This window comes from Euleptes europaea, chromosome 17 (genome assembly GCF_029931775.1).
Source record: "Euleptes europaea isolate rEulEur1 chromosome 17, rEulEur1.hap1, whole genome shotgun sequence".
NCBI classification, from domain to species: domain Eukaryota; kingdom Metazoa; phylum Chordata; class Lepidosauria; order Squamata; family Sphaerodactylidae; genus Euleptes; species Euleptes europaea.
The window spans coordinates 22,202,471-22,216,964 of record NC_079328.1 but is presented as its reverse complement, the minus strand read 5'-3'; the positions used below and the strand labels follow the sequence as shown (position 1 = coordinate 22,216,964).

General features: G+C 44.5%; 1 protein-coding gene across 1 annotated transcript in view; it reads right to left on the bottom strand.

Annotated features, from left to right (window-relative positions):
- Nucleotides 1-14,494, bottom strand: part of HYDIN (HYDIN axonemal central pair apparatus protein) — a 216,389-nt gene that overhangs the window by 32,283 nt on the left and 169,612 nt on the right. Inside the window, exons 59-64 of the mRNA XM_056862322.1 lie at nt 13,970-14,121; nt 13,683-13,872; nt 8,966-9,074; nt 5,970-6,230; nt 4,397-4,536; nt 1,516-1,734 (exon numbers count right to left, since the gene is read on the bottom strand). Of these exons, the coding sequence (XP_056718300.1) occupies nt 1,516-1,734; nt 4,397-4,536; nt 5,970-6,230; nt 8,966-9,074; nt 13,683-13,872; nt 13,970-14,121 (1,071 nt within the window). The remainder of the gene's footprint in view (nt 1-1,515; nt 1,735-4,396; nt 4,537-5,969; nt 6,231-8,965; nt 9,075-13,682; nt 13,873-13,969; nt 14,122-14,494) is intronic.

The window sequence follows — 14,494 nt, the reverse complement described above, 5'->3', positions numbered from 1 at the left end:
AGATTAACAAGTAGGCGTGTGATTGCCTATTTCAACTAAGGGATATTGGAATTACTTTACAACATGGCTTTTTAATTTAGATATCTCTATTTACCTAGTTCTTATTACAAAAAGTAACTGTTGCACAGCACTCTTTGGAAGGTTTGATATACTGTATGTGTGGTTTTGTGTTTGGAGTGCAAGTATGTCTTTCTTGTTATATATAATACTTAATAAAAAAAACTAGTGATGGACATACAAGGGACATTTGGTCTCAACTCCCTGCTCAGCAAACAGAGTTCACTTGGTAGCTATCTAGTTCTCAGAGTTGTTGGGGGGGGGGGGAGATAAGAGAGGGGAAGGGGGATATGCACCGCCTTGAGCTCCTTATGGGTACACATCAACTGTCCTACGAGGCTGAAGTTGGTTTCCAGTTCCTTACTCCCTGTTCTTGGGTCTTTATTTGCAAATCCCAGCACAAATGTTGATGACACCCCAGGTCTTCAAGAGCTCCAAAAATTGATTGAGGAGAAAGTATGGGGTGTAAAAAACTGCTGAGAGTTTGTTAAAGGGGGGGGATATAGAGGGAGATGGGAAAGGCCCTTAAAGTTTACACAATCTTGGAGGGAAAGATCGGGGTGTCTGTGTGTTGGGGGATATTTCAAAATTATTCACTCCCCCCATGATGAAGAGAGCTTTCACTCTCGAATGCTTATACCCTGAAAATCTTGTTGGTCTTTAAGAGGCTACTGGATTTGAATCTAGCCCCTTCCCCCATGTGAATCCTCAAAGAACAATCCAGTTTGTTCCTTCTATACACAGCAATAAAATAGAGTCATCCACAGAAAAGGTAGTGTTTCTGACCTATATGTATGCAGCAACAGTTTGTAAATCAAGAAGAAGAAGAGTTGGTTTTTATATGCCGACTTTCTCTACCACTTAACGAAGAATCAAACCGGCTTACAATCATCTTCCCTTCCCCTTCCCACAACAGACACCCTGTGAGGTAGGCGGAGCTGAGAGAATGTGAGTGGCCCAAGGTCACCCAGCTGGCTTCGTGTGTAGGAGTGGGGAAACAAATCCAGTTCACCAGATTAGCCTCCGCCGCTCATGTGGAGGAGTGGGGAATCAAATCCGGTTCTCCAGATCAGAGTCCACCGCTCCAAACCACTGCTTTTAACTACTACACCTCGCTGGCTCTCAAATCAAAATGTTTCAAGGGGGGAAAAGGCCTGATCAGGACTGAGAATGCTTATTGTCCTCTGAACTTTGAAAGCTGTTGACAGTCCACTGAAGAAAAAAGAAAAAGGAAAACAAGGGGAGGGAAATTAGCCTGGTCAAAGTCTAGGAAGACCATAGCATCTGAGGGTGAGATCTGGGTTAGGGGAAGAGTGGATTTCCTGTTCACTGATTCTCCTTCATCACCCATGATTCCTTCCTTAGCGGCCCCAGTTGTTTTATCCTGAGCCCAGAAACCCAGTTTTCTGGATGCCCAGTTGGCTGGTCTGAAGATTTTCTCCCTTCTTTATTTCTCACCTTCTTCTTAGAGGGGCGTGTGTGCGGGGCCGTCTTCGAAATGTCAACCCACTTGACCGTGTGCAGGCGATCATCCCAATCGGGCACCTGCTCAGCAGGCTGCTGGAAGACAATCCTGCAAACCTTGCACTTCATTGGCTGAGCTCTGAAGGCGATGGGCATGCTGGATTTCAAGGTCAGGATGGTGTGTTTGGCGCATCCTGCATGGAGATGGCCAACCTAGGGCAGGGGACCCAAGCAGAGTGTCAGTATGTGGCAAGATGTTGTACGAGAGAATAAAGCAGAAAGTTTTATCATGATGAGCTGCATTATCACCCGAGGCAGAACAAGGGTATATTGATGGGCATTTTTAAAAATTAAACTTGCACTTCACCATGGCTTCATTCAGTTTTGCTGAAAGGTAAATGATGTTCTCACCCTAGGGGTTGTCAGATCCACAATGGGAAATTCCTGGAGATGTAGGGGTGGAGCCTGAAGAGGGTAGATTTTGGGGAGGGACCTGAGCAAAGTTTAAATGCCATAGAGTCCACCTTCCAAAGCCGCCGTTTTCTCCAGGAGAATGGATCTTTGTAGCCTGGAGATCAGTTAAAAATTCTGGGAGATCTCCAGGCCACAGCTGGAGGTTGGCAACTTGACACCTTATGACGCCTCCCTCCAATGATGCTGAAATCTCAACTGTTTAGCTTAAAAGCATAATTTGGTACACAGATCACTGGTTCAGCCTGTGAACCAGATAACAAATGCCCAAATACCAAACATTCAGCATGTTCATGCACCACAAAACCTGATTGTCAGAACAATTTTAGTCTCCAGAAAGCAATGAGCATAGACGAGGCCCATGCCAAGAGTCTTTCCAGTCCCTTAAAGGTAAAACTAGAGACCCAGAGCGGATAACAGTCAACGTGGAATTTCTCAGGAAATGAATCCAGGCTGCCATGTCATGGGAGAGTAATAATTTGCTGCAACTTTCTGGAAGAGACACCATGAACGCCCTGAATCAAAAAGCATCAGGAAATAGAAATATGATAAGTGGGGACCCGCAAGAAAAAGTTTCAAATTGTTTTTCACTTGTTCTTTAGGTGCTCCTTGCATGCCGCCCCATATGGAAGCTTCTTAAGAATGGAGTTGATTGGGAGCAAGTAAAAATCCTTTCCTACTTGCGTAAGTATCTGTTTCACCTCAATCCCTCCCCTAATTTTTTTGTTTCTTCTTTCTCCCTCTATCTTTTTCTCTGTTGGGTTCCTTTCCCTCTCTCCCTCTGCCTCCTTCTCCCCACTCACCATCACCATTCCTCCTGTACAGCCCTATTCCTCCCCACATCTCATCTACAGTCACATATCATTCCTATCACCATCCCATACAAGAGGGGAGGGTAGACTTTAGGATCCTTGGAGCTATCTGGTTGTTGTTTTTCAAAAGCATTTGGAGCTACCAGTCACAAAATAGTGGCTTGAAGAAAAAAATTACTTCTAGCATCATATGATGGTACACAAACAGCACTATGCAAAGGCCTGGTGACATTATTAAGAACATAAGAAAAGCCATGCTGGCTCAGTCCAAGGTCCATCGAATCCAGCAGTCTGTTCACACAGTGGCCAATCAGGTGCCTCTAGGAAGCCCACAAACAAGATGACTGCAGCAGCATTATCCTGCCTGTGTCCCACAGCACCTAATGTATTAAGCATGCTCCTCTGATCTTGGAGAGAATAGGTATGCATCATGACTAGTATCCATTTTTACTAGCAGCCACGAGTACCCCTCTCCTCCATGAACATGTCCACTCCCCTCTTAAAGCCTCCCAAGTTGGCAGCCATCACTACATCCTGGGGCAGGGAGTTCCACAGTTTAACTTTGGCTGTTACCGCACTAGGTATTCCCAGCGATGTATCAAGAGTTTGGAAATGTTATAAAAAACATCGCTTTAAAAGGGTTTTTGGATGCCACGGCTAAAAAATGGTTGGAAGACGTCTTCACAGCTAAAGGGGCCAAACAAAGTGCGAACAGTAGGTTTTATAACATTTCCAAACTCTTAATACATCGCTGGGAATACCTAGTGCGGTAACAGCCTATGTGTTGTATGAAGAAATACTTCCTTTTATCAGTTTTGAATCTCTCATCCTCCAGCTTCAGCATATGACCTCACGTTCTAGTATTATGGGAGGAAGAAAAGCTTCCCCCTGTCCACTCTCTCCATACCATGCATAATTTTATAGACATCTATCATCTCCCCTTATCAACATGCTTCATGATGACGAAATGTATGTAACCTTCAGAATGCCAGTGCGGGGGGGATAACAGGGGTAGGTTTTGGCTTGTGAGCCTTCCGGGGTTACCTGGCTCACCACTGTGTGAAACAGGATAATGGCTTAGAGGGTCTACTTGCCTAATTCAGCACAGATGTGCTTATATCTGAACCCACTGAAGACTGAGAAAGGAACCCTAATGGCAGAGCTGACTATGAGTGCCCCTGTGGTTGCATCATTGCACCCGTATGTAACTTGAGACTGCACCAAGGGGAAGTGACTCCCACAATAGGTTGCCAGGTGGATGGTTTTGGCGAGCAATTGCCCACCAATCCACTAGGAGGCCCCTGAGCAGGGACTGCACATGCACACAGCTGCATGCATATACAACTGCCCCAGCCCCGCCCCAAAAAACCTTCCGCCAATGGAGAGGGGGGACCTGGCAACCCTACTCCCACACTTCTGTGTTTGTGAATGAAGAAGGACTCAACGACCCTTAAAATAAGGAATACCCAAGGAACCCTAGAAGGCAATGGCTTACATACCAATTATTCTAGCATCCCATCTGCTCCTCCAAAATACTGCAAGAGCTTTGACTGTGAAGGCCCATGGGAAAAGAGGAATGGGCTACTACATACCTGTGGGGAAAACTGAAGCGGGCCCCAAACAGGCCATTCAAATCTCATCACCTCAGACTTGCTGTGATTGGTTATTGTGAATGTCGTTTGATAGGTCTTCCCGATGTAACAGTCCCCAAACTGGATATAATCTGTTCTGGCTTCTGTGGGGGGAAAGAGGTTAAGCATTTGGACAATTGGACTAAGCTTCAGTTGATTGGTCCTCATCCAGTCTGCATCAAGTTAAGCACTTGTTCAGAACATTCACCAGCACACCAGCCTCTGCTGACAAGGCAAAATAGGAGTTGCGCATCTTCTGCATAATGATGACGGGTCAGTCCAGATCCCTGGACAATCTCTCCCAGTGGTTTCATATAGATGATAAAACCACATGAGAAACGAGATGGAACGTAAGAACATAAGAAAAGCCCTGCTGGATCAGACCAAGGCCCATCAAGCCCAGCAGTCTGTTCACAGAGTGGCCAACCAGGAAGCCCACAAACAAGACAACTGCAGCAGCGTTGTCCTGCCTGTGTTCCACAGCACCTAATATATTCGGCATTCTCCTTTGATCCTGGAGTCTGGCAAGACTCCATAACCTAAATGCCATGGAACTTAGCAGCAGTCCCAGCACCACAGCTTCCACCACCACTACTATTACTACTGCTGCTACTACTACTAGAAGAAGGTTTTTATACTCCGCTTTTCTTCACATTTAAAAAGTCTCAACGCAGCTTACAATCACCTGCCCTTCCCCTCCCCACAACAAACACCTTGTGAGGTAGGCTGAGAGAGTTCTGAGAGAACCGTGACTGGTCCAAGATCACCCAGCAGGCTTTATTTGGAGAAGTGGGGAAAACAAACCCATTTCACTAGAACACAGTCCGCCTCTTATGTGGAGTAGTGGGGAATCAAACCCGGTTCTCCAGATTAGAGTCTGCCGCTCTTAACTACTACGCCATGCAGGATGGATGATAAATCAACAAAATCTTTCATTTGTCCCATGTACCCAATGAAAAGTACACAAATCGATGTGGGAGCTCTTGAGTGATAAAGCTCCTGGTGAGGGCAATGGAAGCCCAATAGATCACTGTAGCTCCCTCTCCCCTGACCATGGAGTCTAGGCTGCACCAAGAAACCTGGTGGGCAGGAGGAGAGATCTACCTTCCTCCCTGCTTTTAACTCAACAAATCTTGGTGGGACATGCCAGGTCATCCCTCTCATCCAGGATTAAATATTCAGGGATCAACAGAGCCCCCATGCATTCAGCACCAGCACTTTTATTCCCCATAGTGTATTGGCAAGATCATCACAATGTTGTTCATTGAGAGAAGGCCATGAATGGGATCACGTCTTGTCTGACCCGTGAACACACACATGAAGCTGCCTTATACTGAATCAGACCCTTGGTCCATCCAAGTCAGTATTGTCTGCTCAGACCAGCAACGGCTCTCCAGGGTCTCAGGCAGAGGTCTTTCGCATAACCTACTTGCCTAGTCCCTTTAACTGGAGATGCTGGGGATTGAACCTGGGACCTTCTGCATGCCAAGCAGATGCTCTACCACTGAGCCACAGTCCCTCCCCCTTTACTCACCCTCTGCTATGTCATCTTCCAGGTGCCTCTCAGCATTCACCCCATCACCCTCTGCCATCAAACTGGTTATGTTGTCCAGTGTGACATCGTCCTGGTAGCCTTCGCCTACCATCTGGATGGTTGTCTCCTCATACTGGTTGTCCACGATGGAGAGGTGGATCAGCCCTTCGATATGTTGGATCACAGTGGGTTGGAAAACCACACTGAACTCAGCTGATTCCCCACAGTGCAGAACCAGGGAGGCTGTGTGTGGTTTCCTGCCTATGAAGAACAGGAGCAAAGCAGCAATACAACTGTTAGAGGCTAGAAAGGACTTTTCTCCCATACCCCACAGACTAAAGACCCTAGGCTAGGGGAGCAGGAAAACAAAGTCCTCCAAGAGTGGCTTGAGTTTTTCCTGAAAAAGACGGGGGTTGCAACCTATGGCTCTAGAGCCAAATATAACTAAGTTCGAAACCAAGTATGACTTTTTTTAAAAGAAAAATGAAATCTTTCAATTTTTTTTTTTTTTTTTTTTGGAGGAGTAGGTGGGATGCTAGAATAGTTGTTTAAGGCATAAAAGGACTTCTTAGAGATTCTTTATGGAAAGGGAAATGATAGAGGTGAATGGTTACAAGTAATCCTAGTATAAACCATGTGCAGGTTTATTCCACTGCACTAAAGCAACTATGCAGGGTGCTCCTGTGTATATTTATTGTGAGACCTCACGTGTGCAACTTCCTAATAAAGGACTTGCAACAGGATGGTAGAGAGGCACATGACTGCACTGGAGGAGTACAACTCCCCTGGGCCAGATGGCGTGCACCTGAGAGTGCTCAAAGAACTTTCTAGAGAGCTTGCAGAGCCTTTCCCCATCATCTTCAGGACCTCTTGGAGGACGGGCGATGTGCCACAAGACTGGAGAAGGGTGAACGTTATCTCAATCTTTTAAAAAAGGGAGGAAGAATGACCCAGGAAACTACAAGGCAGTCAGTTTGACCTCTGTCTCAGGGAAGAGTCTGGAGCAGATTTTAAAGGGATCAATCTGCAAGCATCTGAAGGACAACTTGGTGACTGGAGGAGTCAGCAAGGGGTAAGTTGGATCCAACAAGTCCTGCCAGACCAACCTCGTTCCTTCTTTGATTGAGTGATGGGTTTACTGGATCATGGGACCGCTGTTGACGCTGTTTACCTGGATTTCAGTACAGCTTTTGATAGGGTTCCCCATGATTTTCTGAGGGGTAAACTGGAGGACTGCAGACTGGACTCTACGATAGTTAGGTGGATAGGGAACTGGCTGGAGAACCACATACAAAGAGTAGTTGTCAATGGCATTTCATCTGATTGGAGGGAGGTGTCCAGTAGGGAGCCATAGGGCTCGGTTCTGGGCCCGGTACTTTTCAATATTTTTATAAATGATCTAGAGGAGAGGGTGGAGAGACTACTCATTAAATTTGCAGATGACACCAAATAGGGAGGAGCAGTGAACACCCCCGGAAGACAGAGACAGAATCCAATGAGATCTGAACACAATGGAAAAATGGGCGGATGTGAACAAGATGCAATTCAGCAAGGGTAAGTGCAGAGTTCTATATCTGGGTAACAAAAATGAGAAGCATGCATACTGGATGGGGGATACACTTCTGGGTAACAGTGTGTGTGAACAAGATCTTGGAGTATGGATGGACCATAAGCTAACTATGAATAGTCTGTGTGATGCAACAGCAAAAAAGGCTAATGTGGTTTTGGGATGTATCAACAGAGGCATAACATCCAAATCGCAAGATGTCATAGTCTCATAGTATACTGGGCTGCACCTGGAGTACTGTGTGCAGTTCTGAAGGCCTCACTTCAAAAAGGATGTGGACAGAATGGAGCAGGTGCAGAGGAGAGCAAAGAGGATGATCAGGGACCTGGAGACCAAGCCCTATGAGGAAAGGCGGAGGGACTTGGGAATGTTCAGTCTGGAGAAGAGGAGATTGAGGGGGTAGAAGAGGAGATTGAGGGGGGAGATGATTGCTCCTTTTAAGTATCTGAAAGGCTGTCACATATAGGAGGGTAGGGAGCGGTTCCTGTTGGCAACAGAGGATAGGACTCATAATAATGGGTATAATTTTCGGGCAAAAAGGGGCCAGCTGGATATTATGAAAAAAATTTTTTTACAGCGAGAGTAGTTCAGCAGTGAAACTGGCTGCCTAGGTAGATGGTGAGCTCCCCCTCACTGGCAGTCTTCAAGCAGCGGCTGGACAGGGATGCTTTAGGCCAGGGGTCCCCAACCTTTTGGAGCCTGTGGGCACTTCTGGAATTTTGACATAGCATGGTGGCTGCAGCCACAAAATGGTAGACACAAAGTGGCTGCCACAGCAGGTGAAGCCAGCCACAAAGTGGCTGCTGCAGCTTACTTTCAGCCACAGTGTGAAGATTCTTGTACTATGGTGGCAGATGCTGCCTAAACAATGTTTTTAAAAAATCTGTACAGCTAATCAAATCTCAATTGCTGATCAGAAGCCTTCCTGGGGAAAATCCCCACCCACACTCTAAAAATGCTTGGCAGGCTCCAGGAAAGGTGTCGGCAGGCACCATGGCACCCGTGGGCACCACGTTGGGAACCCCTGCTTTAGGCTGATCCTGCATTGAGCAGGGAGTTGGCCTAGATGGCCTGTATGGCCCCTTCCAACTCTATAATTCTATGAAACTTTACGGATTCTTAATCAACATGTCAATGATCAGTAATATCAAACTGTATATTTTCAGTGATGCAAATGGGCTTTCTTATATTGGCTCTTTGTTGATCGCTTGATCAGAATTTTGATGTTGCTTGGCTCTCCTAGAGGTTATTGACCCCTAGCTGAAGAGGCTTTGGACCCTTTCTCTGCAGACACTTCTGGGCATTCTACTTGTCATAAACGGTGTTCTGGATGGGGGTAGCTAAAAGGCAACAGTTGCCACACTTAGCCCCCGTCTCTTACTGCAAGGTTCAGTAGACAGCTCTGGTTTGCCATGGCAGTTATGTTTACCTCCCTCGCTGGATTCACTGTCTTCAGCTTGAGACACATAAATGCAGTTGGTGCCGGGCTTAGGTTTCAGAATGAAAGCTCCATGTTCATCTGACACATCAAGATGCAGCTGGGGAAAAGGAACAACACGAGAACAGAAAGATAGGGGTGCTTCCAGGAGAAGATTTTAGGATAATGCTAAAAGAAAAGTGATTCCCCATGGATGGCATAGTGCCCACTGATTTGTTTCCTGGTGCCCACTTGCTTCTTCGCCAAAGCTTCTCTTTTCCAAAGCAAGTGGCCAATGCCTAACCTCCACCTCATTAGGGTTTCCAGACTCTGGGCTGGGAAGTTCCTGGAGATTTGGGGGCAGAGTATGGGAAAGGTAGGGTTTGGAGAGGGGAAGGGACTCAGCAGAGATATGCTGCCATAGAGTCCATCTTTGGTTGCCAACATCCAGGTGGGGCCCAGAGATCTCCCAGAATTACAACTGAAGACAGATTATCACTTCCCCTGGAGAAAATGGCTGCTTTGGAGAGTGGACTCTGTGGCATCATACTGCTGAGGTCCCTCTCCTCCCGAAACCCTGCCCTCCTCACGTTCCATCCCCAATTCTCCAGGAATTTCCTGACCTGGAGTTGGAAACCCTAAGGCCACCCTCCAAAGTTTTCATTTTATCCAGGGGAACTGATCTCCACGGTCTGGAGATAAATTGTAATTCCAGGAGAACTCCAGCCTCCACCTAAAGGTTAGCAACCATAAAAATTGTTAGAACAGACGTTACTTCAGAAGCGCCCACAAGGAATCACCTTTGGGTCTTCAGGGAGCACCCATTCGGAAATATCTTCCCCCATCAATGGAAGATACTTGGCCTAGAACTTCACAACATGAATCGGGGAGAGCTGTGGCTCAGTGGTAGAGCATTTGCTTGGCATGCAGAAGGTCCCAGGTTCAATCCCTGGCATCTCCAGTTAAAGAGACTAGGCAAGTAGGTGATGTGAAAGACCTCTGCCGGAGACCCTGGAGAGCCACTGCAGGTCTGAGTAGACAATACTGACTTGGGTGGACCAAAGGTCTGATTCAGTACATGGCAGCTTCATGTGTTCGTGTGTACAATTGCTCCCCCTGCTCTGTAGAAGCCAATTTGTAATTGGTCCCATTCATAGGGTTGCCAACCTCCAGGTACTATTTACAAGTAAGACTTGGATTGCAATAATAGTTAGTCAAGAATAAAGCAATCACTATGGCTATTTATAACAAACCAATGATAACATAAGCTTATAAATTCAATGTCTAGTTTATCTTGTTATTTCTTCACAAAGAGAAATTATTCAAATTATCATATAACAAACAATAAACAAAACAGGCTTCCGGTAATTTTCCTGTTTCATATAATCTTTCATCAGTTGGTAAGTATAATCTTGAAAAAATTATAGTTCATTAATCCTCTGTTTCTTCTTTTTTTTCAGATTCTTTACTGAAGAATTACTGAGGACTGTTATTGCCCAGTGGCGATCCCACGTTGTATCTTCTTAATGCTAAATAAAATATTTTTCCAAAAAGCTATCATTGGAATTCATTATACATTATAGATCAAAAAATGCCACAATATATATCCAAGAATGCCTATATTTTACATTTTGCCTAAGATTCATAAGACATTACATCACCCCCCAGGGAGACCAATCATATCAGGCATTAATGGAGTTCTGGATCCAATTTCGAAATATTTAGAACATTTTCTACATGCCTATGCCATAGATACCCCATCATATATTTTAGATACCGGGGATTTTATAAGGAAGATTGAAGGTGCTGTGGTACCTGGAGACACCATTTTAGCCACCTTTGATGTGGTCTCCTTGTATACAAATATTCCTCTCCCTGAGGTTAGAGCAATTATAGAAGCCAAGTTGGAATCACGAGAAGACAAACATCCACCTACTCATTTCCTAATGAATTTAATTGATTTATTATTTGAGAACAATTATTTTAGATTTAAGGAACAAATCTACAAACAGATTAAGGGGGTGGCTATGGGCTCGGCTGTAGCCCCCTCGGTGGCAAATATTTATATGGTAGCTTTTGAACAGAAGTATTTACTCTCAGATGCTTTTTTTAAACAACATGTTTCTTTTTATTCAAGATTTGTGGATGATTTGATAATGTGTATAGACAGTAAGGATAATTATGATATTATGGTTGATAAACTTAACCATGCTGATTCCAATATCAAATTTGAATGTAAATATCATTGTAATTGTATTAATTTCTTGGATGTCAATATACATAAGAATCTCGATGGTAAGATTTGGCTATCCCCGTATAAAAAACCCATGGATCGAATGGCCCTTTTACATTTTAATTCTAATCATCCAGGGCATTTGAAATGTAATTTGCCATATAGCCAAATGTTGAGATTAAAAAGAAACTCAACTAATAGTAGAGATTTTGATATGGCTGCCTCTTCGTTAAAAAGTGCTCTCATGAGAAGGGGGTATCCTATGACTTTAATTGACTCAGCCAAAAAAAGAGCAGATGCACAGCCACGGGAACAAATGTTCATTCATTCTAAGAAAGTTATTCCTAAATTGACTTCATCTTTTCAGTACACTCCTTTGGTGAGTGGCATTCGGAAAATTATCCATAAACATTGGCACATTATTGCCTCTTTGCCCGATTGCTCTGAACCACCCCTATTAGGTTATAGAAGAACCATGTCCCTTAAGGACCAACTTGTGCACACCGATAGAATAGATCGGCCCATTGTAACTAATAGGACTGGCCACTATCGATGTGGATCTTGCACTATGTGTCCATATGCGCTCCCTGTTAAGAGCTTTACTTATGTGAAAACGGGTTTTACATTTGAAATTAAGTCATGTACGAATTGCACCTCAGAAAATGTTATTTACGCCGTTCTATGTTCTTGCGAATTTATGTACATAGGCAAGACGAGTCGATCCTTGAAAATACGGATCGGTGAGCACCGATCGAGGATACGCAATTCCGTGTTAGAGGCTCCGATCGTGGCGCACTTTAAACAGGCAAAACATAGTGATACTGACCTCAGGTTTTTTGCCTTATGGCAATATCGGAAAAAACGGTTTCATAAGGAAAATATAGACAGGATTCTTCACCAAAGAGAGGCTCACTTTATTACAATGTTTAATACAATGGCCCCCAATGGATTGAACTCGGCGTGCGACTACTCTGCCTTTCTGTGATTTCTCATTGTAAACGCTGCATAGGAGCGTCTTGTATAAATATCGCACCCTTTCCCTCTATCATATCCCAACATGATATAAGAATACTCACCATATGATTGATATATTTTAAGGATGTAAGACGTGAAAAAAGTTGTCTGTAAGTATAATTTAATTAACTTTGTTTTGTGGCATTTTTTGATCTATAATGTATAATGAATTCCAATGATAGCTTTTTGGAAAAATATTTTATTTAGCATTAAGAAGATACAACGTGGGATCGCCACTGGGCAATAACAGTCCTCAGTAATTCTTCAGTAAAGAATCTGAAAAAAAAGAAGAAACAGAGGATTAATGAACTATAATTTTTTCAAGATTATACTTACCAACTGATGAAAGATTATATGAAACAGGAAAATTACCGGAAGCCTGTTTTGTTTATTGTTTGTTATATGATAATTTGCATAATTTCTATCTTTGTGAAGAAATAACAAGATAAACTAGACATTGAATTTATAAGCTTATGTTATCATTGGTTTGTTATAAATAGCCATAGTGATTGCTTTATTCTTGACTAACCTCCAGGTACTAGCTGGAGCTCTCCTGCTATTACAACCGATCTCCAGCCGATAAAGATCAGTTCCCCTGGAGAAAACGGCTGCTTTGGCCATTGGACTCTATGGCACTGAAGTCCCTGCCCTCCCCAAACCCTGCCCTCCTCAGGCTCTGCCCCAAAAATCTCCAGTTATTTCCCAACCCGGAGCTGGCAACCCTATCCATTCAACATGGCAGCCATTTTGTTGTGGCCTTTGCTGCCCTGTCACAAAACCCCCCAAACACCGACAGGCTCAATAAACTTGCTGTAAAATCTCCTCCCTCAGAAGCCCCTGAAGCATCACTCCCCCACTCCCATTCCAACTACCCTTGCCCCTACTAGAGTGTCCCCACTCTCTCTCTTTCCAAGCTGCCCTCTTTTTATGATTAGGGTTGCCAGCTCCAAGTTGGGAAATACCTGGAGATTTTTGGGGTGGAGCCTGAGGAGGGCAGTGTTTGGGGAGGGGAGGGACTTCAATGCCATAGAGTCCAATGGCCAAAGTGGCCATTTTCTCCAGGTGAACTGATCTCTATCTGCTGGAGATCAGTTGTAATAGCAGGAGATCTCCAGCTAGTACCTGGAGTTGGCAACCCTATTTATGATACTGGTGCATTTGTGCAGGAGATGTGGTGGAAGCTACTGAGGGCATCAAGTGCAAGGGTCAGAAGACAGACAGAGGACGCTTTCACACATGGTGAATAAAGCACTTTCAATCCCCTTTCAATGCACTTTAACGATTATTTACAAGTGGGTTTCGCCATTTCAGACAGTAAAATCCATCTGCAAAGTGCATTGATAGTGGATTGAAAATGCATTATTTGGCATGTATGAAAGTGTCAGTGTGGTCAGCCAAAGAGAAGTGAGCAGCCTGTTCCCTGCTCTACCATTTCCCCCTCTGTTACTACCTTTGCGTTTGTCGTTCTTAGCAATTAACTACCTGGGCCGGGATACTGCTGCTGTTCTTCAGGACAAGAGGGAGCGTCTCTGAATTGCCCAACAGAAGTTTCTTGAAGAGGATAAGCGGGTTTCCTTTTTTATTGCGGAATGCAGGGCGAACAATGGTAACTTGTGGAAGGTTTCCATCCCCAGTGACCTCAAACAATAAACTCCTTGATTTAACAGACATGCTGAAATTGAGCAAAAGGAGAAAACACTGCTCATGGGTGCACATGGAAAAGACCACCCTAGAGAAGAGATCTCTCAGTAACCCATAGGGGGAATTACCTGGTCACAGGATCAACAGAAGCCTCAAAAATGCACTGGTAGTTCTGCATCGTTTGCGGCAAGAAGGTCACAGTTGCAAAGGCATGCGCACGGCTAGCAATGGACATCCGCGCAGGATGGACCTCAAAGATGTCACTGACTCGAATGGCAGACTAAGGAAACATCCATACAGCTTTAAGAATCTCTCAAATACACGGCAGAACGTGAAGCTGAACAGAATCGTTCCTGATCAGCCTGTCTTGAGATTAACAGACAGCTTTGTATCTGAGGCAGTGAGCTCTGACTCAGGAAAGCTCAGGAAAACTGGAATAAATGTTCAGTCTTTAAGTTGCCACAAGACATCTGTTTAGCTTTGCAAATGCAGCAAATGGCACCAGGAGAGGGCACTGGAACATCATGCGTTTGCTACGAACACATTTGGGCAGCAAAACAATTCAGCACTTTAAAAAATCTATTCTACATTTCGGCTTAACCTATGCTGGGCCTCATGGAATCCTTTTTATTTATTTACTTGTTCCATGCTTC